This window comes from Rhinopithecus bieti, unplaced genomic scaffold, assembly GCF_001698545.2.
Source record: "Rhinopithecus bieti isolate Rb0 unplaced genomic scaffold, ASM169854v2 scaffold_25394, whole genome shotgun sequence".
Taxonomy (NCBI): Eukaryota; Metazoa; Chordata; class Mammalia; order Primates; family Cercopithecidae; genus Rhinopithecus; species Rhinopithecus bieti.
This window is the reverse complement of record NW_016811676.1, coordinates 1187894-1211722: the sequence shown is the minus strand read 5'-3', so window position 1 is coordinate 1211722 and position 23829 is coordinate 1187894. Positions and strand designations below refer to the sequence as shown.

The window sequence follows — 23829 nt, the reverse complement described above, 5'->3', positions numbered from 1 at the left end:
GTAAATGAGATAAACACAGGAAAAAAACCGTTCAAAACAGCTGCTATGCCTCCAGGAAGTGTTAGCCACTTCTAGACAAGGAGGAGGACAACTGCAAGAATGTGCTTCTCTATGATAAATACTGACATTTTCTTAAGACAGCAGAACGTCATGAACCTCTAGGGTAAATGATACGGTCATTCTAAAGGCACCTGGCATCCAGTGCTGCTCTGCCTGAGCATGGCAGGTGACACAAGCAAAAGAACCATGTGCGAGCTCACCTGGGGACTGTGTGTCTCACAGTCCATGGCCTGCACAGCAGCTGTGAAGTGCCCGCCACTGTGCCGATGCTGGTGCGTTGGATCCGACCGGGCTCTCCCACTGTTGCTTGTCCCCGATGAGCCACCTGAAATATCACAACACAAAACAATACAACTGTGAGTTTAAAATTCAATTTGTTCAAATTTATACTCTGAAACTATACCATTAAAACTGAAAGTATTCGGCCAGACGCAGTGGCTCAAGCCTGTAATTCCAGTACTTTGGGAGGCCGAGACGGGCGGTTCACAAGGTCAGGAGATCGAGACCATCCTGGCTAACACCGTGAAACCCCGTCTCTACTAAAAAATACAAAAAACTAGCCGGGTGAGGTGGCGGGCACCTATAGTCCCAGCTACACGAGAGGCTGAGGCAGGAGAATGGTATGAACCCGAAAGGCGGAGCTTGCAGTGAGCTGACATCTGGCCACTGCACTCCAGTTTGGGTGACAGAGTGAGACTCCGTCTCAAAAAAACAACAACAAAAACAAAAAAAAAAAAACCAAAGTATTCACACACACACCACAAAATCTCTAATATTAACTTGAAAATATATCACAAAGTCTTCATATTCTCTGACTAAAACCAGGTTCTCTCTTGTCCACCAATGAACTAAAATACAATGAAGTCTGGTTTCCTCTTGCGGGAAAACTCAAGCAATGTGGACAAAAACTCCATTTAAGAAGTAGTTTAAACTGCTGGTTAGTAAATAGATTTCCAACTGTCAAACAGAATTTATTACATGCGTAACTAAATATTGGAGCTTTGGGGAGATGAATTTACTGCTAACTACAAACAACAGATTTAAGTAAAGTAAATGCTCCCCATTAAATTAACAAATTAAATCAACACTTTAAAGTAATCCCACTTCATAAAGAAAACACAAAACATTCCCAAGCCTAATCTAACCGCAGCAACACAGACCTGAGCTTGATGATGTACTGGAGGTGGTGCCCGAAGACTGAGACTGCTCCATGGCGGGGCTTGTAGACACACTATTACTTGTATTTGTACCTTCATCAGCTGTTTTCTTGAAGAAACTGTGCTGCAGAGCATAATAAGGTTGAATTCGAGTTTTGGGGTCATAATCAAGCATCCTTAAAATGAGGTCTTTGAACTTCAAGTAGTCAGCGACCGTATGACCTGACTCCCCAGCACGTCGCCCACCAGGTCCTCCTGTTTCCACTCCAAGAATGTTATGAAGTTTACGGGTTCCTGGTGGTTTGTACTCCTGTAAGAGAGAAGATGAAAGGCTTTCTCTAAATTTGGTGGAATACGTAAACACTCACATAATTTAACTTCAAATGTTTAAATATATGTTGAGGCCTTTATTAAAAAGGACACTTCATAGTTAAATCCTCTGCCTTTTCACACATTAGTATCCCAAATGCATGGTAGTTACAGTTCAACATAATTCTGAGACCAAAAAATGGCTATAAATGGCCCAGGGGTCAGTAAACTGTGGCCTGATCCAGAGCCTGGTTTTCTATAGCTCCAGCTACAAACGTTTTTTCTGTTTTCAAAGGTTGTAAAAACAAGCAACCAAAACCAAAAAATATGCAACAGAGGCCCACAAGGCTGAAAGCATTTTCTCTCTTGTCTTTTACAGAGAGCACGCGTGTCCCTGCCCACCCTGGCTGGTAGCCTCTTTCCTGCCTAACTGTGCACCCTCAGCACCTGCTACACTTCCTTCACCAACAGCAGCCCAAGAAAGCTATGGCAATCACACCAAGGATGTTCTACATAAAAAGGCACTGGCCTAACCCTACCTGCTCAGAGTAGAAAAAGAAAATTATGTGTGCTTCCCTTTAGAAAATCTATGTAATAATAAATTAACGTGCATTCAGATTTCCTGAAAACCCATTTTTTGGATAGATAACAGTATAACCCTTAAAACCTCTACAAATATTGAATTTATTAAGAATAGCATAACCAGACTTTGACTTCTAGTTACAATGCAGAAATGTGTGAAATGATTGTTCCTTCTCTAGTAAGTCATAAAATCACTGACTTTTAAAGACCCATCAGAGAGCTGCCTGAGGATCCAAAGTTGGAACAAAAATCCCCTGAATTCTACAAAACGAAAAGTCTCTCCTGGAAGAGATCTGCAGTGGGAGAAAGAGAGGCATGCCACAGGTGAGCGAGAAGACTCCAGCCCAAGTCTGAACCAACTTCTGATGGTCAGGTGTGGACAGACAGAAGATTGGGGCAGTACAGCAGGAGGAAGGTGATCTCCCAGGCACCGAGAGTTAGGAGTGGGGCTGCTGGCTGGGCAGTAATGTATAGAGACCACTAGATTTTCCCTGGTTCTAAAGACACAAACACTGCTGAAGCGAATGTTGTGATCCCAGCTTAAAACATCTGAAGACAGTGGGGAATAGAATCTAAGTCAAACAAGCAAAGCCTAGAGTCAGCTAAGCTACAAAAGAGATCAAATCAGCCCCACATGAGGGGCCTGACAGAGTAAGAGGCCTCTTTCTGAGGGAAAATATGATTCATCTTTAACTGTTCTTAAGCAATGAAAGTTTGTCACACATTTAAAAATTACAGACATTTTAAAAAAATGACGTCCACAATCACATGAAAGGAAAAAAACCCAATAGAAGATACACATAAATAAATGGTGCAGATGTTGAAAGTAGCAGACTGGAACTTTAAAATAATTACGATAAATTACTCCTAATAAATTATGATAATTAAACAATTTAGTTCAAAAGGTGGACAACATATGAACAGATGTAGAATTTCAGAAGAGAAAAACTATATTTAAAACAAAATAGAAATGCCAGAACTAAAAAATAGAGGCTGGGCTCATGTCTCTATACCCAGGTTGAGGTGGGAGGACTGCTTGAGTCCACGAGTTCAAGACTAGCCTAGGCAACATAGCCAGACCCCGTCCCTCCAAAAACTTTAATAGCTGAGAATGGCGCCTGCACCACTCCTGTAGTCTGAGCTACCTGGGAGGCTGAGGCAGAGGAACTCCTTGAGCCAAGGAAGTCAAGGCTGCAATGAGCCATGATCACACCATTGCACTTTAGCCTGGGCAACAGAGTGAGAACTTGTCTCAAGAATAACAATAACATCACATGAATCCATTTAATGGATTCAACAGCGGACTGGACTCAGCACAAGGAAAAACAAAATGAGTGAACCAGAAGATAGAAAAAGAAATTATCCAAATTAAAAACACAAACAGAAAACAGAATGAATAAATCAGAGACCATTGGGATAATATTCAGCACTATAACATACACATCACTGGAGAACTGGAAGAAAGATACAAGCAGAACAAATATTTGGAAAGACTATGTCTGAGGATTTTCAAAAACTGATGATAGAGATCAACCCACAGGTCCAAGAAACTCAGTGAACTCCCAGGAGAATAAATACAAAGAAAATCATATGTAGGTAAATAGTCAAACTGTAGAAATCAAACGAAGAGAAAACATTAAAATCAGCCAGAGGGAAGAGGGGGAAATATTATATGCAGGGGAATAATGCTAAGAATAATCACTGACTTCTCTACAGAAACAGTGTAATCCAGAAAAAAAGTCAATATACCTGGAAGCAATATCATAACATCTTTTTCTTTTGCTGAAAGAAGTTAATCTATAATTCTATATTCACTGAAAATATCTTCCAAAAAATAAAGGTAAACAAATATTTTCAGATCAACACCTGTTGACAGAATTAATCAGGATAACTTATTCATTATAAAATAAAAGTTAAAGGAAGATCTTGAGGCTAAAGAAATAATACCAGATGGAAGCTAGGAATTGCAAAAAGTAATGAACACCAGAAAAGAGCAAATATAAGGATAAATACAAAAGATCTATTATCCTTATTTTATGTGCTTTTAAATTTCTTTTGTGTGTTTAAATCTATTTTTTATTTAAACAGCCAATAATGTGTTGTGAGGTGTAACATGCAAAAGTAATACAAGTGCACAAGAGGTAGACAGAATCACATGGTTATCACACTGTTTACCAAGCAATATATTATTATTTGAAGGTAAACTAATGTCAATGGTGCATATTATAAAAGGAACACTAAATATGACACATAGAGGAATAAGTAAAAAATCAATATGGGAGATAAAATAAAATGCCCAAAGTATTCAACACACCTCCCCACAAAAGGCAGGAAAGAAGGAACAGGAAACAACGAACAGGAAAGAAAAACAGAACGCAAGTAAGATGACCGTCTTAAACCAAAACTCTCAATAATGGGTTAACCACTATCAGACTAGATTAAAAAACGACCTGACCATACATTGCACACAACACAAAAATAATTCTGTAAATATAAAGGTATGCACAGGTTTACAGTAAAAGAGTAAAAGTGCGTGTGTGTGTGTGTGTGTATACACATGTTGCATACTTTTCTTCATATCTTTTTTATCTACACACACACAGACACACACCATGAAAATACCAAGAATAAGAATACTGGTAAGACTACAGTAGTAATATCAGACAAAGCAAACTTAAAGACAAACATTACTAGAGACAAAGAGGGGCATTTCAGGATGATAAAAGGGTCAATTTATCAATAAGTCATAACAAAATCAAACATGCATACGCCTATTAACAAAGCTTCAAAAACCATAAAGCAATGTTACAAAGGAGTCTAAGACAAATCCAAACTTATCAATAAGACTCCTCTCTCAATTACTGACAGAATATACACATACACAAAGATATAAAAGATATGAAGAAAAATATAAAACAATTTCATCTACATTGATAGTTGGAGACCACTACACCAAACACACACAAAATACAATTCTTATCAAGCACACATAAAACATTCACAAAGACACATTAGATGCTAGGCCATAAAACAAGTCTCAGTTTTACAGGACTGAAATCACGTTCTGTGACCAAACTGCTACCAAACTAGAAATCAGTAAGATATCTAGAAAATCCTTAAATATTTTGAAATTATGTAACAAAATTCTAAATAATCACAGGTTAAAGAAGAAATCACAAGTTAGAAATATTTCAGAATGACTGTTAAAACATAAAAAAAAGCGGCCAGGTGTAGTGGCTCATGCCTGTAATCCCAGCACTTTGGGAGGACAAGGCAGGTAGATCATGAGGTTAAGAGATTGAGACTATCCTGGTCATATGGTGAAACTCTGCCTCTACTAAAAATACAAAAATTAGCTGGGTATGTGTAGTCCCAGCTACTTGGGAGGCTGAGACAGGAGAGTTGCTTGAACCTGGGAGGCGGAGGTTGAAGTGAGCCAAGATTGCACCACTGCACTCCAGCCTGGCAACAGAGCGAGACACCGTCTCCAAAAAAAAAGGAAAAAGAAAACAAAAAAGAAAACCAACAACAAAACATACAAAAGCTGCAGAATGCAGCTAAAGCAGTGCTTAGAGGGAAATTCATACCATTGAATTCTATAGTAGCAAAAAGGCTTAAAAATCAATGATCTAGTTTCCACCTTTAAGAAGCAAGAAAAGGAGTAAATTCAACCCAAGTACATGGACATAATGAAGAGCAAAAAAAAAACAGAAACTAGATCAAGAATAGAAAAAGAGGCCGGGCACAGTGGCTCACACCTGTAATCCCAGCACTGTGGGAGGCCGAGGCAGGCAGATCACAAGGTCAGGATATCGAGACCATCCTGGCTAACACAGTGAAATCCCATCTCTACTAAAAATACAAAAAATTAGCCAGGTGTGGTGGCGGACGCCTGTAGTCCCAGCTACTCAGGAGGCTGAGGCAGAAGAATGGCGTGAACCCGGGAGGCAGAACTTGCAGTGATCTGAGATTGCGCACCACTGCACTCCAGACTGGGTAAGAAAGCGAGACTCCGTCTCAAAAAAAAAAAAAAAAAAAAGAATAGAAAAAGAAAAAAAAAAGAAATTAACAAAGTCAAAAGCTGGTTGTCGGAAAGGATTAATAAACTTGATGAACCCTGAGCAAGACTACTTGGGGAAAAAACAGAAAGTACAAACGGCCAATATCAGGAATAAAAGAGAGACTTAGCAATTTAAAAAAAACAAACAAACAAACAAAAAAAAAAACAAAAAAAAAACTATCACTATAGATTCTCTAGATATTTAAAAAAAAAAAGTAAAATATTACTGATAATTTTATGCCAACAAATTCAACAATTTAGGTGAGAAAGAAAAGCTTCTTGAAAGATACAACTTACCAAAACCAACTTAAAAAATTTGGATAACCGTATTTTTAACAAAAAACATAAATTATAATGAAATAACCTTGTAACAAAAAATGCCCCAGGTTCTGATGGTTTCATCAATGACCTCTACTAAACATTACAAAAGAAATAATGTCAACCAATCATATGCAAATTTTCTCAGAAAAATCAAGAAAAAATATTTCCTAATAGTTTTACAATTCCAGTATAACCCTAAAATCAAACCCTAATGATGGTATTATTAACAAAATTTTAGACAAATATCCACTAATGACATAGAAACAAAATTCCTTACCAAAAGATTAGCAAACTGAACTGAGCAATATATATAAGAGAACAGTATATCAAGGCCAAGTGTAGTTTATCATAGGGTGGGGCTTAACATTCAAAAAATTAATGTATTTTACCACAAAACAGGAGAAAAATCATATGACGATCCCTATAGATGCAGAAAAAACATGACAATATTCAAAACCCACTCATGATATTAAAAAAGCAAAAAAGACATACAATTGAAAAAATAAAACTGTCTTCATTCATGGAGCATAAGATTGTTTAAAGTAGAAAGCCCTATCAAATTTCAACAACGAAAATACATTCATTCCTCAGTATATGCAGGGGGTTGGTTCCAGGACCCCCCACCAATATACTAAAATTCACACATACTCAAGCTCCACAAGGAGGCTGTGTGGAACCCACATACGTGAAAAGTTCGCCCTCATACACAGGTTTCACATCCAAGGAATACTGTATTTTTGATCCACATTTGACTGCAGATGTGGAACCCTCAGATACAGAGGACTGACTGTATTTGTTGGAAAAAAATCTGCATACAAGTGGACCTGTGTGGTTCACACCTGTATTGTTCAAGGGTTATCTGTACTAGAATAGGTGAATTTAGCAAGGTCTTAGGATACAAAAATCAGCTGCATTTCTATATACCAAAATGAAAATTATGAAATTATACATTTTAAATGTCATTTAAAATAGCATCTAAAAAGTTAGAAACTTAGGAATAAAGTGAACAAAATATGTAAGACTTCTGCATTAAAAACTATAAAACACTGCTGAGAGATTTTAAGCCCTAAATAAATGGAGAGATAACCCATCTTTATAGAGTGGAAGACTTAATATTGTTAAGATGTCCATTTTCCTGATGGAAACCCCAATTGCAACCCAAATCAAAATGCTAGCATGATTTTTTGGTAGAAATTTACAAGCTGATTCTAAAATTCATGTGTGAATAGAAAGGACCTAGAATTAAAAACATATCAATAGGGTAAAACAATTGCTTTCAGCAAATGCTACTGTAACTATGAGGTAAGCATATGGAAGAAAACGCATTTCAACCCCTTCACCCTGTTCCACACTCAAAAATTAATTCAAGATGGACCACAGAATCTTAACTGTAAGAGGCAGATTAAAAAAAAAAAAAAAAAACTTTTAGAAGAAAACAGAAGAGTATCTTCACAAACTTGGAGATGGCGAAGATTTCTCAGGATAAAAAAAAGAACCAAAAAAAAAAAGTTGACAAATACAACTTCATCAATATTAAAACTTCCTATTCATCAAAAGACACCATATTAAGAAAGGAACAGGCAAGCCACAGTCTAGGGAAATACACTGACATATATGTGACAAAAAACTTAATGACAAAGGACTACTCAGTCATTAAACAACTCAGTAACACAAGCAAAAGATGGGAAAGACCTGTGACAAAGAAGATATATGAAAGGCTAATAAGCATACGAAAAGGTGGTATCATTAGCCATGAAGAAATGCAAATGTAAACCATTACATATCCACTACAGAATGGCTAAAATCCAATAGACAAACTATATAAAATGGTGAGGATGTCATGCAACTGGAACCCTCATATATCATGGGAATATAAAATAAAACAACTTTGTTTGGAGAACTGGTGTTTTCTTGTGAAGTTAAACACATACCCTATGACCTGGCAATTCTACTCTTAGATTGTGCTGTCAGAGAAACGAAAACATACGTATGAAAAATGTTCTCAGTAGCCTTATTCATAACAGTCCCAAACTGGGAACAAACCAAATGACCACTGACAGATGAATATAAATTATGGCATGTTCATTCAAGGAAATATCTTGAAGCAATAAAAAAAACTTCCTAAGACATTCAATATTGATGAATTTCCAAAAGCAATACATTTATTGAGTGAAGAAAACCCAAAACTAAACAATAAATACTATAAGGCTCCATTTATACTAAGTTTGCCAATGAAAAAGCAAAGCTAGTCTTTGATGACAGAAATCAGAAAGCAATGGGATAACAGAAAAGGGTCACAAGAGGATTTGGGGTGATAGAAGTCTTTCATATTGGTGTAGATGGGGGGCATTGCTGTACATAAAGGTGAAAATAAACTCAATACTTAAAATCTGTGTATCTTACAATATATAAACTGTACTTCAAAAAACAGCATCATTTATTGTCTTCTTCACTCTCCACCTCCATCAAGAAAAAACTATATAGTATTTATTATTGGAAAACCCTAATATGGGGCTTTTGAAATGTAAAATGAGAAATTAAAAGTAAAAATAAAATCAGTAAACAAACCACAAAGAAGACAGCCAATGAAAGTATATGCACATCTATTTGTATCTCTGGTGAAAATTCTTAGTGTACCATTTGTAATGTAATAATTTGATAATGAATTTTTCTGTTGCAAAATTTATCTCTTAAAAGCAAAATAATTATTTCATGTTTTAAAATTAAGTTGCTTACATTAATTGCTAAGTGTGACTAAAAGAAATCTCATAAAATCTACTTAATTTACATGTATTAAATGTATGTTATCTACTTCCAATTTTAAAAGGGAAAAGACAATCTACTCATTTCTGAAATGCCCCCACCCCAAATAAAAAATAATACCTATAGATCAATTTGAAAGAAATGATAGGTCACTGTGGTTTTTGTAAGGCAGAGATTTAAGAGATGGAATGGGATGTTTTATTGAGAAAAAAATAGCAGAAGCAAAATATAAATAAATCTGAAATGGAGAATGCAGCAGTCTGCATCACAGAGAGAGACAACATAAAAAAGATTTAATTTCCTCTCCATGCTAATTCAAACTGGTAGGAACTCCTTTAAATGCTGGTGAAGCTAGTAAGGATTCCCAGGCTAAGTTTTGGTTATATGGAAAATGGGCCATGATTAATGAGCTATGTGGATAAAGAAAAAACAAGGGCCCAGGAGGTCTCAATAGCATTTTCCGTCCTTTCCTCATGGGGAACAGGCATAATTTAGCAGCTGGAAACTGCACTGCCTACAGCTTTAGTGAATATAGCAGAACACAATAACTTACACATCAGTTCTGAAAGATACAATTACATATGTGCTTCTAAATATTCTAAAGAAAATAATCTGGTATTAAAAGTTATGACTCCGCAGCTATGTGGAAGTAAATTAAAGCAGTCAACCACCATCACCTTCAGTTTGCTGAAAATGACACCTGGTGGCAGTGTGGCTAAAATACAATGCAAAATAATAACTGAAACAAAAATAAACTCTTAAATGTTATAAATCCAAAACTTCGATCACAAGGTGACTTCTTTGGTACGTGTGTGTGTGTGGGGGGGGGGTCATATTCAATCACATACTTATAAATTACATTCATTCAATACTATGACCAAACTAAATTACAAAACATGATTATTTACAGATCTATAAAACAAAAGTAAAAAATCAAGATGCAAAATTGGCATCATTTACTCTATTAAATTGACATAATTTAGGTATCTTTTAAAAGTCCTCAGATAAAAGAACATTACTAAAACAAACCTAATGTTTTAAAACCTCACTTTCAAAGATTTTGAAGATGTGAAATTTTGCTATCCAAGTCATTGAGCTAGGAATCTGAAGTCTATCAAAGGACTATCTAGTTAGTTAATATCCTTAGAAAAAAAATCATACTACTTAAGCCAAAACTCATCTTCTGACATAATTTACCAACTGAACTTAAAGAAAAATCATTTACACCAATTGTGACTTCTGTTCACAGCTGCAGTATTAACTCACTACATGCCCGAGCTGTGAGAAACAAAGGTCAAACTTACTAATTCTTCTGTTGAAACAAAGTATGGTGATGTGATCAGCTGCCTCAAAATGCAGGCACACAGTTTTTAATATGAAGTTTTAAAGATAACTCTGACCATTAATCAAACACTGGTCCATACCTGATAGTTCGGTCAAACTATACTCAACTTCTGAACAAAGTATCTATGTAAGGTATCAATAAAATCATTGACTGAAACACTGATTTCAAGTAAATGCAAAATGAGCTATAAAAAGACAGGTATGATAAATTTAACAAAGGCTCAAAACAGATATATCCTTATTTTACCCGTTTTCCATCTTTGGTCTTCTTTAAGTTCCAAGTGCCATCTGGCAACTTCTCAAAGAACTTTCTTGCTTTTGGTGCTTGGTCAAGAATATGAGCAGGTGGAATACCCAGAACTTCCACTATTTTATTCATCTGATCTACCTGTATTAAAAATAAAAACAATAAAACCTATCATTTCTACTGTACATCTACTCCTGCTCATCAAGTCATTCATTCATTAATAAACTGCACACCTCCTATGTGTCAGGCACTCCTCTAGACATCCAGCATACAGCAATGAACAAACACAAGAAAAGCCCTACCTTCTTTGATACCCCACAGAAGGGAATACCCCACAGAAGGGAAGATAGTCAATTAACAAACATATTATGTCAGGTAGCCATGGATACAATGTTGAACAGTAAGGAAAGATAAGAGGAAGTTTTAAAGTTTCCATTCTTGGGGAATTTTATTTAAAATTTTTTTTATTTACTTATTTTTGAGACAAGGTCTCGTTCTGTCACCCAGGCTGGAGTGCAGTGGTGCAATCACAGCTCACTGCAGCCTTGACCTCCTCCCAGGCTCAAGTGATCCTCCCACCTCAGCCTCCTGAGTGGCTGGGACTACAGGCATGCACCACCATGACTGGCTATTTTTCTCTTTAGATGGAGTCTCGCTCTATCACCCAAGCTGAAGCGTGGTGGCGCAATCTCAGCTCACAGCAATCTCCACCTCCCAGATTCAAGCAATTCTCCTGCCTCAGCCTCCCAAGTAACTGGGATTTCAGGGATGCGACACCAGGCTAGGCTAATTTTTGTATTTTTAGTAGAGACGGGGTTTCACCATGTTGGCCGGGCCGGTCTCGAATTCCTGACCTCAAGTGATCTGCCCACCTCAGCCTCCCAAAGTGCTGTGATTACAGGCATAAGCCACTGCACCCAGCCGTATCAATAAATAATTAAATACATGATGTCAGATGCTGGCTAAGAACTATGGGATGAGAAGGGGTACTGCAACCATAAGTGGGGTATATGGTTTCACCGAGAACGTGACATCAGAGCAAACACTAACATCAGCAAGGGACTAGCTCGGAAAGAGAATTTTAGGCACAGGAAGGAAGAAATGCAAAGGGCTGAGTATGGGCCCGTGGCTGGCATTTTCAAGGGACCACAGAGAAAGCTGTGTGTGGACCACAGAGTGAGGGGAGAAGGAGAGACCAGGTAGTGGTGAGAGAACTGGCATCAGAGGGAGCAGGAATCTGTGAGCTACTCAAAGGACCTCGGCCTTTACAGTGAGTAACAGCAAAGTTTTTCAAATATTGTTTAAGCCCAAAAAAGATACTAATTTACAAAGTAAGATTTATACTAAAACAAAAACAAACTATGACAGTTACTATCAAAGAGTAGCTCACCAGTTCAAGATGAAATGAATTAAAAGGGGCCGGGCACAGTGGCTCATGCCTGTAATAAGCACTTTGGGAGGCTGAAGCAGGCAGACCACTTCAGGTCAGGAGTTTGAGAGCAGCTCCTGCTGCTCTCATGGTGAAACATCATCTCTAGTAAAAATACAAAAAATTAGCCAGGCATGGTGGCGCTGCCTGTTAATTCCAGTTACTCGAGAGACAAGATTGCGCCACTATACTCCAGCCTGGGCAACAGAGCAAGACTCCATCTCCAAAAAAAAAAATTAAAAGGAAGGATGGAAGAGACAAGTTTCTGACACCACCTATTAACAGCTGCATAATCTGGTACAAGTCATTAATGCCTTTGGCCTTTCTCTTCTCACTTATAAATAGACTGATCAAGATCTGCAATGGTCGATTTTTCTTTTAAAAAACAAACAAAACCCCACAGGTGAATAGTTTTTAAAAACAATGAAAGCCCGATTTCTCTGACTGCAGGGAGGTATGGCCTGTCCCTGCCCTCCCATTCACTGCCTCTGACCTTCAAAAATCTTCCAGAACACAGACGGAAAACCTGTGGAATATAGAATTGCACGCAGTCTCTGTAGCCCGACAATTCTATAATCTAGTTTACTCTACATTATTCAGACTGAGTATCCACCAGTCCTACTGACCATTACCTCTTCAACTCCAAATCATAATCTCAAAATTTAGAGTGATGTTTGTATCTCTGCAGGACAGCCGTCATTCCTTATCATCTTTAAGCTGTTACTGTATTTAAAACCTGTAAAATGTATGCCAAAATACTTAACACTTTCTAATCTAACACTTTCTAACTGTTCTCCTTCATGAGTAGATTAAAATATCCTACTCCTATCTCATAATTCTAAACTTTACATTATATGACAACTGACAAATATGAAAAAATAGGTATATTGAAACTGACCTCACATTTGAATGATTAAATAGACATCTTTGCCTAAACACAACTTTTAAATTACACTGTCATAGATGAAAGACAAAAAGAAATTATGAAAACAGAATTTGTAAAGCAATACATCATTTACCTCATTGGCACCACTGAACAGAGGTTCTCCAGTGTGCATTTCAACCAAAATACACCCGAGGGACCACATATCAATGGCAAGGTCATAAGGCATTCCCAGTAGCACCTCTGGAGACCGATAAAAGCGACTCTGAATATACTGGTATATCTGAAATACATTTCAAAATAGTATTACTTCAATTGCTTAAAACTGTAGTCAGCATTGGATTAAAAACATTGACGTGATATTAACAGAAAAGAATTGGCTAACTCCTGAATTAGGGTTCCATTGACTAATTTCAACATTAGACTATGAAAATGGCTTAAAGAACTAAACATTTCTAGGGACTGGTTAATCTGATTGTGAAATGCGTCATATGTAAAGATTCAAGCCCTTTCATTTACTCTAATCCTACCTAGTCATCATGATATTTCTTAAAACAATTATGCCTCACTAGAAAAAAAAACAAACACTATTGAAAGTAATTTATTTCCCTAATAATTATTTCCTCCTACTATGGCTGGCACTTAGTTTACCACTATTTTAACAACTAAATTGTATTTAAATTAACCTAAACAATGTATTTCTCAGCGTTAAAAGTCAAGTAACTTCAATATAATGTAACTTAAAATTCAGACACTTGTACTCTTGCTGTCTCACAGATAAATCCCAGAAACACTACCACATAAAGATTCAATTGAGAGCTGTCTCTGATCAATAGCTTCTTCTCTCTTCTCTCTCTACCTCCATCCAAGACTTCTTACAGAGACACAATCCTGACATGGACTATTTTCAATGAAGTAATGTGAGGATCTCTTCAGAGACCAATTTGTTTTGCTTATTGAAAGGGGGAAAGAAAGAAAATCCTCCTAACTAAATTTCCTAACTTAACACCCAAACCATGCAGCCAGAAAGCTCATGAAATTTTGTGGTTCCCACTGAAACCTCCAGCCAAGTCTTCAAGAACAATCTCAGGCCTCCATAGACAGGTCAACCAACCTTAAGGAACTATGAGAAGAAAGTCTAATTTAAAAGAACTGGGAAGAAGTACTGCATTTCCAAGGTTTTTATAAGCCAATACCACTGTCAATTCCCTAGGCCCAAACACTCACCACTCCTGAGACTTTTATTTCACAGCTTATGTCAGGAACTTTGTCACCTCCCTATCTAATTTGTTTAAAGCAGTTGCTTTCCCCAAAACACATTTGCCCTACCACCTTCTGATTCTAATCCAATAGATCTAGGGGCAGGGACATGGCAGGTCTATTTTAGAAATAACTTCCCGTGTGATGCCAATGAACTTGAATAATTAAAAACTTATTATAGGGATAATTGGCTTATTTTGGCTAGACAGAAATAATAATGTTTAATATTAGGACAAAATATATAATTCGGCTTAAATAGGGGAAAAACTTCCCAACTCTATAATCTATTCAAACTACTCTCAAGATGGGCATGTATTTTTCATTCACAATACACTCTATCCCATATAAACTACGAGCATCTCTCGATTTTTTGAAGGCATCTAAAACTGCAAACTTTGGTCCCTACTCCAATTTTTAAAAATTACTTCAACACTCGATAGCATCACTGCCATAAGAGAAGCTGCAGAAAATAACAAAAAGACAGTCCTATTAACTGGCTATAAATCCTTATGATTAATCTGTTAGAGTTAAAGCCTGGACAAAAGTAGGACAGGACAGAAAATTTCACTAATTTGGAAAAATAAGAAACAGAAAGTCAGTATGAAAAATTAACATCTGTACGTTAGTTGGGTTTCTTTAAAACAGAAGAAATACAGTTTCAATACTTTCTAGCAAAAGAATAGTGTTAAAATGAGTAAAATATTATCAAATGGTGACACTAATTCCTTTCAAGAGGAGACCCCTATAACTTCTATTTTACACCTAAAACAATGCCGTTAGAGTAGTTTTTATAATGCCGGAAGAATGACAGGAAAAAACTGCTTTCCTAAATCAGCTAAACTTTTCAGCACTACGAACACATCTGTTTTTAGCAGTCTCAAAAAAACCAGCTTGGGTATGTGTCAGAACTTATGTAAATTTTAAGTAAGAGTGGGGAAAAGAAGATAAACTTATCTATCAAAACAAGTACGTCTATCAACTGAGTTTTCTATACTTTAGTACCACGACTAAGGCAAAATTACCTGCATTTTTCTGAACCATCAGTTTTTTAGAAAAATGATTTATCTTGATCCATCTTCAGAGAAGAATTTTACAGCAAAGATTCAATGTTCTAGTACTGAAAAGTCCCAAAATTTATACTAAAACCTTTACTTGAGAAATACAGTTACAAATCCTCTAATATTTAATCATTCCATCTCCTATTCTCTCCCTTAATCTTTTAGCATACATACAATTTTAAATATACCTATTTCAAAAAATCAATGTCTTTTGACTCAAAGTATTGCTATTTGCATTTTAAAAGGTATTTCACCAAAACAGATATCCACACGTTAATTAAGTGCTACATTTTAAAGCTAAATAACCATCCAGTAATTGCCTCTAAATGGTATACACCTTAGTAACATTTCAAATATTAGGTTGGCGCAAAAGAAATTGTGATTTTGCCATTGCAAAAATGGCAACTGCAATGGTAAAAACCACAACTACTTTTGTGCCAACCTAACACCTACACTGTCCTACTTCTATTTAATTCCTATTTAATTCACAAGTTCTGAAATAATACTTACCCTCTGCCCCAACTGACAAGAACTGCCAAAGTCAACGATCTTGATTGCACTGCGTTTGGGGTTACAAAGAAGGATATTTTCAGGTTTTAGATCACAGTGAATGATACTAAGTTCTGGAGTCGCAAGGAAAAGCAGTGCAGTGCACATCTGTTGTGCAAACTTTCGTGTTAGGTTCAAAGAGACCCCTCGGAAATTGGTGTTTCTCAGCAAGTCATAGAGGTTGTAGGAGAGCATTTCAAAAACTAAACAGAGATGGTTTCGAAACATAAAGTGGCGTTTCAAATGCACTGAAAGAGAAAAGTTTCATTTTAAATTACATCTACCAATAAAATGACAGTAACAAACACATGCACTCTCAAATGATCTATAACATTATTACAACATCAAATGCAGAGTTCAGTTAAAGTTTGGAGATCGGTGGCCGGGCGTGGTGGCTCAAGCCTGTAATCCCAGCACTTTGGGAGGCCGAGACGGGCGGATCACAAGGTCAGGAGATCGAGACCATCCTGGCTAACCAGGCGAAACCCCATCTCTACTAAAAAATACAAAAACTAGCCGGGCGAGGTGGCAGGCGCCTGTAGTCCCAGCTACTCGGGAGGCTGAGCCAGGAGAATGGCATAAACCCAAAAAAGGCGGAGCTTGCAGTGAGCCGAGATCCGGCCACTGCACTCCAGTTTGGGCGACAAAGCGAGACTCCGTCTCTTAAAAAAAAAAAAAACAAAAAAAAAAAAAAAAAAAAAAACAAAAAAAAAAAAACAAAATAAAGTTTGGAGATCGGCATTTTGTAGTAACAGCAGTTTTTAATCAGTTAAGAATATCTAAGTTGCTCTTCTGCTGAATTAAACAGGTACAGCATCTGTCAATAAGTGGTACAAGGGAAGCAGTACTAAAAAAATGCCTTGTTTCTTTAAAAGTCAGATCTGAAAACACAAGCAGCAAATGGACAAACAGTAGTAAGAATATTTCAGCAATTTTTATCTTCATTTATAAATGAAAGCACTTTTTACTCCCTGAGAGCCCTACCTCACAACTTCCTATGTCTAAGCTCCACCTACTGGGATCTCTGGTTTGTGACAATGCTGTACTTGGCAGCCCTCTGTGTAGACTTTGAAATTTATCTGCCCTGCAGAACTTCAGATTTCACTGGTAATTTTCTGTCACAATTTTCATTGATGGCTTTTTTTTTTTTTACCCTTTCGGCAAATACAACAAATGTTTGAAAATCATGCTTTGGTAAAAGTATTGGAGGACTTAACTGTGTTTATCAAATTAGTAAATGACAACTCGTGTGTGAGACTGAAGGTTTGGAAAACTTCAAAATAAAGCTCAGCTCCAACAAGAGATGATGAGGAGGCTTGTAAGTGGGGAAACAGCATAGAACACATAGGTCGCTATCACTGTTCACCTTCTAAAAAGGCTGAATAGCTTCAAAGATTGTGCTTTAAGTATTAACACTGACTTCATGTCAGATGACGTTATTCGATAAAGTGCTGTCCCTCCCTGTTAACAGTCTTACATACACCAAACTGAGCACCTGTGACACAACTGCAATGACATAAACTACCCATCTGTCAAGGTTACTTTCATTTGCTTTTATACTATTACAAAATGAGAGGTTTCTCTACAGATCTATCTGGAATAAACTGATAGTAATCAATGTCTGATCACTAAGAACTACAGATACATTGTGTTTTCCTGGGAGTAGTCCTGGGCTGCCTGCCTCAAAGCAGTGGACATCAATACTGCTTTTAGATCTTTCATGATATAGGTGATCTAAAGTTAGAATAAGTAACACAATAAAAATAACTACATGGCTATAGAGGAGTCTACAGCACAACTCGATACTAAAAATAACAAAGGAATCCTTAAACGTTACCTAAGAATGTAAAATATCTGTTCTTAGTCACTTCAGTTTATAGGTTTAAAACTAAAAACATAGTTCCATGATACATGCTCACAATCATGGTCCACGTGTGGCTTTTAATCTCCTGGTTAAGCAGGAGCCACAAAATGAATGCAAAAAGTAACTGCGTCAGAATTCTAATGGGATTATAAAAATTCCTTTAAGAAGCTCTGTGATTAGAATGTTCGTCCAATGAAAGATCAACCTACTCAGTTTCACCTGACCTCACAATTCTTTATTCATTTACTTAGTATCTACAATGTGCTGACATTGTCAAAGAAAGCTCAAACAAGCATATCTGTTCAGTCTTTTTAACTGAATTTTGGGGAGAATGGAGGGCTTGGCAGGACTTGGTTGTAGACTTAAACTGAGTTTTAACTAGACCATGGCAGGTACCAAATAATCCAGATAAGAAATTTGGCTACATGGTAAAGTAGTAGATGTTTTTTAAAGTTCAAAGACAAGATGACAAAATTCATCAGAATAAATTACACTCATCTATCTTTTTAAATTAATTTACATCACAAAATATGACTTTCAGATACCTTAAGTTTAAGGTATCAATTCAATTGACATGAACTTGTCTAATCTAAAGTTCTTTTGTTTTCCAAACAGAATCTCAGTTTGAGACATTATGCATTCACCATCTTCTAAAATAAGAATTTGAAAACTCATCCAAAGAGTATCTGTAATAATACAATTAATAAAATGATCATTAATGTCACTTTATTCAAAACAAAATACTAGCATTACACGTAACTGAGTAGCTAACATTTTTTGAGCACTTAACTATATGCCAGCTATGTCTTTTTTAAATAAAGCAGAATTAAAATGTTACAGTAATGCTATCAATATTTTTTCTGCTCCATAAGCAAATACTCAAGTGTGAGGAGAAGGCAGGAGGCATGTTTAGAAATCACTGTGTAAGTCAATCATCCTTAGAATGTCCTTGATGTGCTTCTAAAACCTTTGAATGGAAATGGGTCACCTCATGTAAGTTGTAACTCACAGTGAACAGCAAAGTTTCATTGAGTGTGACAAGAAAGATTTTAAGAATGGTATTATTATGAATTATATCAGTATCCATAAAGAAACTAAGAAAAATTTATACAAACTCATTTTATATTTTAACAATGAGGAGTGAGAGGTATTTCACAAACAAAATCTAATCTAAACAATCTGAAGCTTTCCCTTTTTAAACATCCATTACTTGTTTCTACCTTTTTAAGGGGGGACCAAAGAACCATAATGTTTTCTTAAAAGAATCTGTTAAATAAAACTCAGCCTTACGTGTATCAAGTCAGCATTTCTGAACACAAGTGACTATGGATCTGTGCTGATCTTAAGGTCTGTATCTTCGATTGATGGCATCTTATATGAATACTTAACAGGTTTTTCCTTGATGGTACATGAAATGATGGTGTCTTACAATCACTGACATATTAGATTTGATTAAAAATACTATGAAAGTGTATTAGAAGATGTCTTGTCCATGTATCAATTGGCCCTAGACTTCAGTATTTTCATAATTCTTCTGTCTCCTGTTTCTGTTTTCAGAAGGAAGACCATGTAAGAATGAAACAGACTTTGGAGTGAGGCAGAAGTACTGTAGTTTCCGATCCTAGCTGCAGAGCCCTATGACCCTGGGTATGCGGCTTCTTATACAAACCAACTGTACCATCTTCCTTAAAAGACTGCTATAAATTATTACAGATGATGGAAGAAAAGCATAAGGAATGTGGTGGAAATTCAATAAGCAGCGGCTATTATCTCTTTTCTGTAGTCGTAAATCTAATAGCTTCTTATGCTGCCAAGCTGATGAAGAGACTGGAGAGGAGCCTGAGATCTTGCTGCAGATGTCCCAAAAATGGTTCCGCAACCACTAACAACATACTAGCTCACAACTAGTTTCTGAGCTAGATTAGAAATGGTTAAAGTTACTAGATAAATATGCATCATTAGCAAACAAATGGTACCAGTAAGCTGCAAATCAAAAAACACACACTACTCTCATTTTCTTCCACATGGTACGCTACCTGGACGGCACATTCCCCAAGAGTTAGACTATTACTACCAGATCAAGTCACTTATATAAATCTTGCTGTCCAACAGAAAAAAACAAATTTTTAATCAACCACTTTAAAATAAAATCAAAACATTTTGATAAAAAAGAACCATTAACTCAATGTTGTGGTCTGGCTTGGGGCACACTGCACTGTTTGCCTGTTTGTTTACCTATGTAGTACTTCATTTCAGTGTCATGTTTGTTCATGAGCTCAAGAAGTCGCACTTCTATCTGCGCTTGATTCAGAAAAGCCTTCTTGTTCTTTATTATTTTAATGGCAACCCATTCTTGCTCCACACGATCATATGCCTTTACAACCTAAAAGAGAAGATGATTCTCTATTTCATTAATTGCAACAATTTCACAATATTTATAATTCACCTTAATTATAACATTTACCTAATTCTCAACTATACATTTTATAATTATCATTTTCTGACCTCCCTAAGTAGAAGAGATCCTTTCTATTTCTATTCAATATATATCCATTTATTACATAGTAACTTTAAATCAATCTTTTAAATTGAATTTCTTTTGCATTTGTACAGTATTTCTAAATATCCACAAAACAGATAATTTTCTTAATAACATTAGATTAACTATTTTCCTCCTTCAGAAATAAATTATGAATCTTGACAACTGCTTAGGTTTTATCTTTCTTACTAAATAACACTATAAAACAACTCACCGAACTATTCTTTTAATGAGTGAAACCTGAACCCTAAGAATATTTATGAAATATTTTAAAGTTTATCTGCACAAGGCTTCAAATAACTTTCTAACTTCCAATTCGATTTTCATACATAAAAACCTAAGTATATAAAAGAAAAATCAGTTTCAACTAAAAAAAAAAAAATCAAACACAAATCACCAGTAAAGTTCCACAATGCAACAAATGCTGTAACTGGGGGATTATGATAGTTTTAAAATGAGAATCACTGCTAAGGAAACCACAGAGTTCATGAGCACACATCACCATGCGCACCTCTCACCTGAAATGTGACTCATCTAAAATGAGGTACATACTACTATGAAAGATTTACATAAACATTACAAAATCAATATATAAGTAAAAGAAAACATTACCTCTTATTACCAGTGACAACCATTACAACTAATAGAAGTTACATTTATATTATACATTGTCTGAAAAAGTAATTCTTTTAGATACATTTTCTAGCACATTCAAATAAGTCTGGGGATGGGGAAGGAACTCCAAATGATTCCAAGGTGCAGGATAAAATCACAAGGTCAGGAAGAGGATGGAATGTATGTTCTCAGATCTTCATCAGTCAAGGCTAAATCTACTGTGACAGATTCTGAGTGGCTCAACCGAAATCAAACTTGGAATAAAAAATGCACTAATCTCTGGTTTCACTTAATTCTAAAAGACACTATCTGTGGTCTTTTATAACAGAGGCTACCCTTGTAAACATGTGACTAAGTGGTTCTGATATGCTTCTGTTTCACTGGATGTACTGACTGCACTAAGAGTTGCAGTTCAGTGCCCAGATCCTGATGAGCTGCACGACAAAGGACACTCATGGGGGCCTGAGCATCTACTGACCTGCCAAACAGTTAACGGGTTAACTGACAGTTTTTGAACATGAACTACAAATTCAGTAAGCTGTTCTTATTTTTTTTTCTTTTACATCAATGCCTAAAGAATTTAACTGGTCTGGAGCCCAGACATCAGTAATTTTTCAGGTAAGCTCCCCAAGAAATTTAAATACACAATCAGGCTTGATAAGCATTGGCTACGGAAATGGAGAAATCCCTTATTTGACAATAACCTGACACAGAATGTGGAGAAAGTCTGACCAAGTCTATACAGAAGATATTACTCTGGTGAGGGACAGGACCTGAACTTCAACGTGGACACCGCACAACTCCTCAGCCCAAGAGTTTGGGCAGTATCAGTCTGCCCTGGGAAAAAGGAGTTCAATGTCAAATGGGCCTCTGTCATCACAGGGTTCTGTGCTCACTTCTTCTGTGGAATCTGAGTGTGAGAAAAACTAAGGTGAAGGGGAGAAGAAAAAGGTAACTATGAGCACAAAGACTGAATCATCAGGAGCAAATCAGCTTAGAGAGCAGCCTGTATGGCCAAAATTTGCATGGTAGATGTCAGGAAAGTTAGAAAGTAACCTATTAGGCCCAGTGCAATGGCTCATGCCTGTAATCCCAACACTTTGGGAGGCCAAGGCGGATGGATCACCTGAGGTCAGGAGTTCGAGACCAGCCTGGCCAACATTGGTGAAATCCCATCGCTACTAAAAATACAAAAATTAGCCAGGCGTGGTAGGGGGCACCTGCAATCCCAGCTACACAAGAGGCTGAGGCAGGAGAATCACTTGAACCCAGAAGGTGGAGGTTGCAGTGAGCCAAGATCGCACCACTGCACTCCAGCCTGGGCGACAAAAGCAAAACTCCATCTCAAAAAATAAAAAAATAAAAAAAAAAGTGACCTCTTAAGTGCAACTGCCCAAACGTCAGTGAAGTTTTCATGGCAGAGGTAGCAGTGTCTAGGTCTAGGGCAGCAGTCCACAACCTTTTGGGCATCAGGGACCAGTTTTGTGGAAAACAATTTTTTCACGGCCTGGGTAGGGGTGAGGTGGATGGTCTGGTGATCAACCTGTTCCACCTCAGATCATCAGGCATTAGATTTTCATAAGGAGTATGCAATCTAGATCGCTCGCATGCACAGTTCACAATAGGGTTTGAACTCCACTGAGAATCTAACGCTGCTGATCCGAGAGGGCGGAGCTCAGGCGGTAACGCTTGCTGGCCCACTGCTTACCTCCTGCTGTGTAGCCTGGTTGGGAACCAGCAGAGGGTGTTCACACCCTTAGTTAAGGACTGGGCCTCACAAATGCCTTTCCTTAAGAGACTGACAGAGAAGCTGCTTCGTACTGACAAACAGGAATACCTTAATCAAGAGGGACCCCCCAGGCCCTGTGTGGTGGCTCAGGCCTATAATCCCAGCACTGTGGGAAGCTGAGATGGGAGGACTGCTTGAGCCCACGAGTTCAAGACCAGCCTGGGCAACACAGTGAAACCCCGCCTCCACAAAAAACAACAAATTAACCAGGCATGGTGGCACGTGCCTGTAGTCCCAGCTACTCTAGAGGCCGAAGTAGGAGGATCACTTGAGACCAGGAGGTCGAGGCAGTGAACCATGATCACTACTCTACTGCGCTTCTGCCAGGGTGATATAGCGAGACCCTGTCTCCATAAAAAAAAAAAGAACTCCCAAACCACTGAAAAACCCCTCAGAAGAAAAAGAGGTTATAATTCAAGGAAAAGGTCCCTGGATTATGTGTAGTTACCAAAATTCTTTCAAATCATGGGAAGAAGACATATACACGTGACATCAGGGACTGATAGGGCCACATTGGAGTGACACAGGTCTAATAAAAATGTTCATATTTCCTTACACATTTATTTTTCTGGATTTAGACCTGTGGCTGCTAATGACATACAGTACATTTTCTGTTTTAAGCATGATGGCTTTTCCTCACAGGTTAAAAGGAGCATATATTTTGCTTTCTCTCAGGGCAGGAACAGAGAAGTAAGCACATGCAGGTTCCATAGTTTAAGAAAACAAACAAACAAAAAAAACAACAAAAGGCAATTCAGGAAAAGTCATTTTGATTCCCATTCTATCCTCATCACTGAAAAATCAGAAGATGTATTTGGACTGCAGGTTAATAACCATCTCATTCCACAAGGGTTGCAAGGCAGAAGACTGGGATTATCGGCAAATCACACCTCAAACAAAACAGAGTTCTGTGACTCAATGTGATAGAAGGACTTACAACTGGGAGCAGCTGGGGCATCACAGCCAGAGATTTCCCAATTTTTTTTTTTTTTTTTTTTTT

General features: G+C 37.1%; 1 protein-coding gene across 5 annotated transcripts in view; it reads right to left on the bottom strand.

Moving 5' to 3' along the window:
* DYRK1A (dual specificity tyrosine phosphorylation regulated kinase 1A) overlaps nt 1-23829 on the bottom strand; it is a 158345-nt gene that overhangs the window by 8751 nt on the left and 125765 nt on the right. For all 5 annotated transcript variants that reach the window (XM_017894625.1, XM_017894629.1, XM_017894626.1 and 2 more), the window contains exons 6-11: nt 20122-20269; nt 15984-16270; nt 13292-13438; nt 10844-10984; nt 1221-1527; nt 261-385 (exon numbers count right to left, since the gene is read on the bottom strand). In XM_017894625.1, the coding sequence (XP_017750114.1) occupies nt 261-385; nt 1221-1527; nt 10844-10984; nt 13292-13438; nt 15984-16270; nt 20122-20269 (1155 nt within the window). The remainder of the gene's footprint in view (nt 1-260; nt 386-1220; nt 1528-10843; nt 10985-13291; nt 13439-15983; nt 16271-20121; nt 20270-23829) is intronic.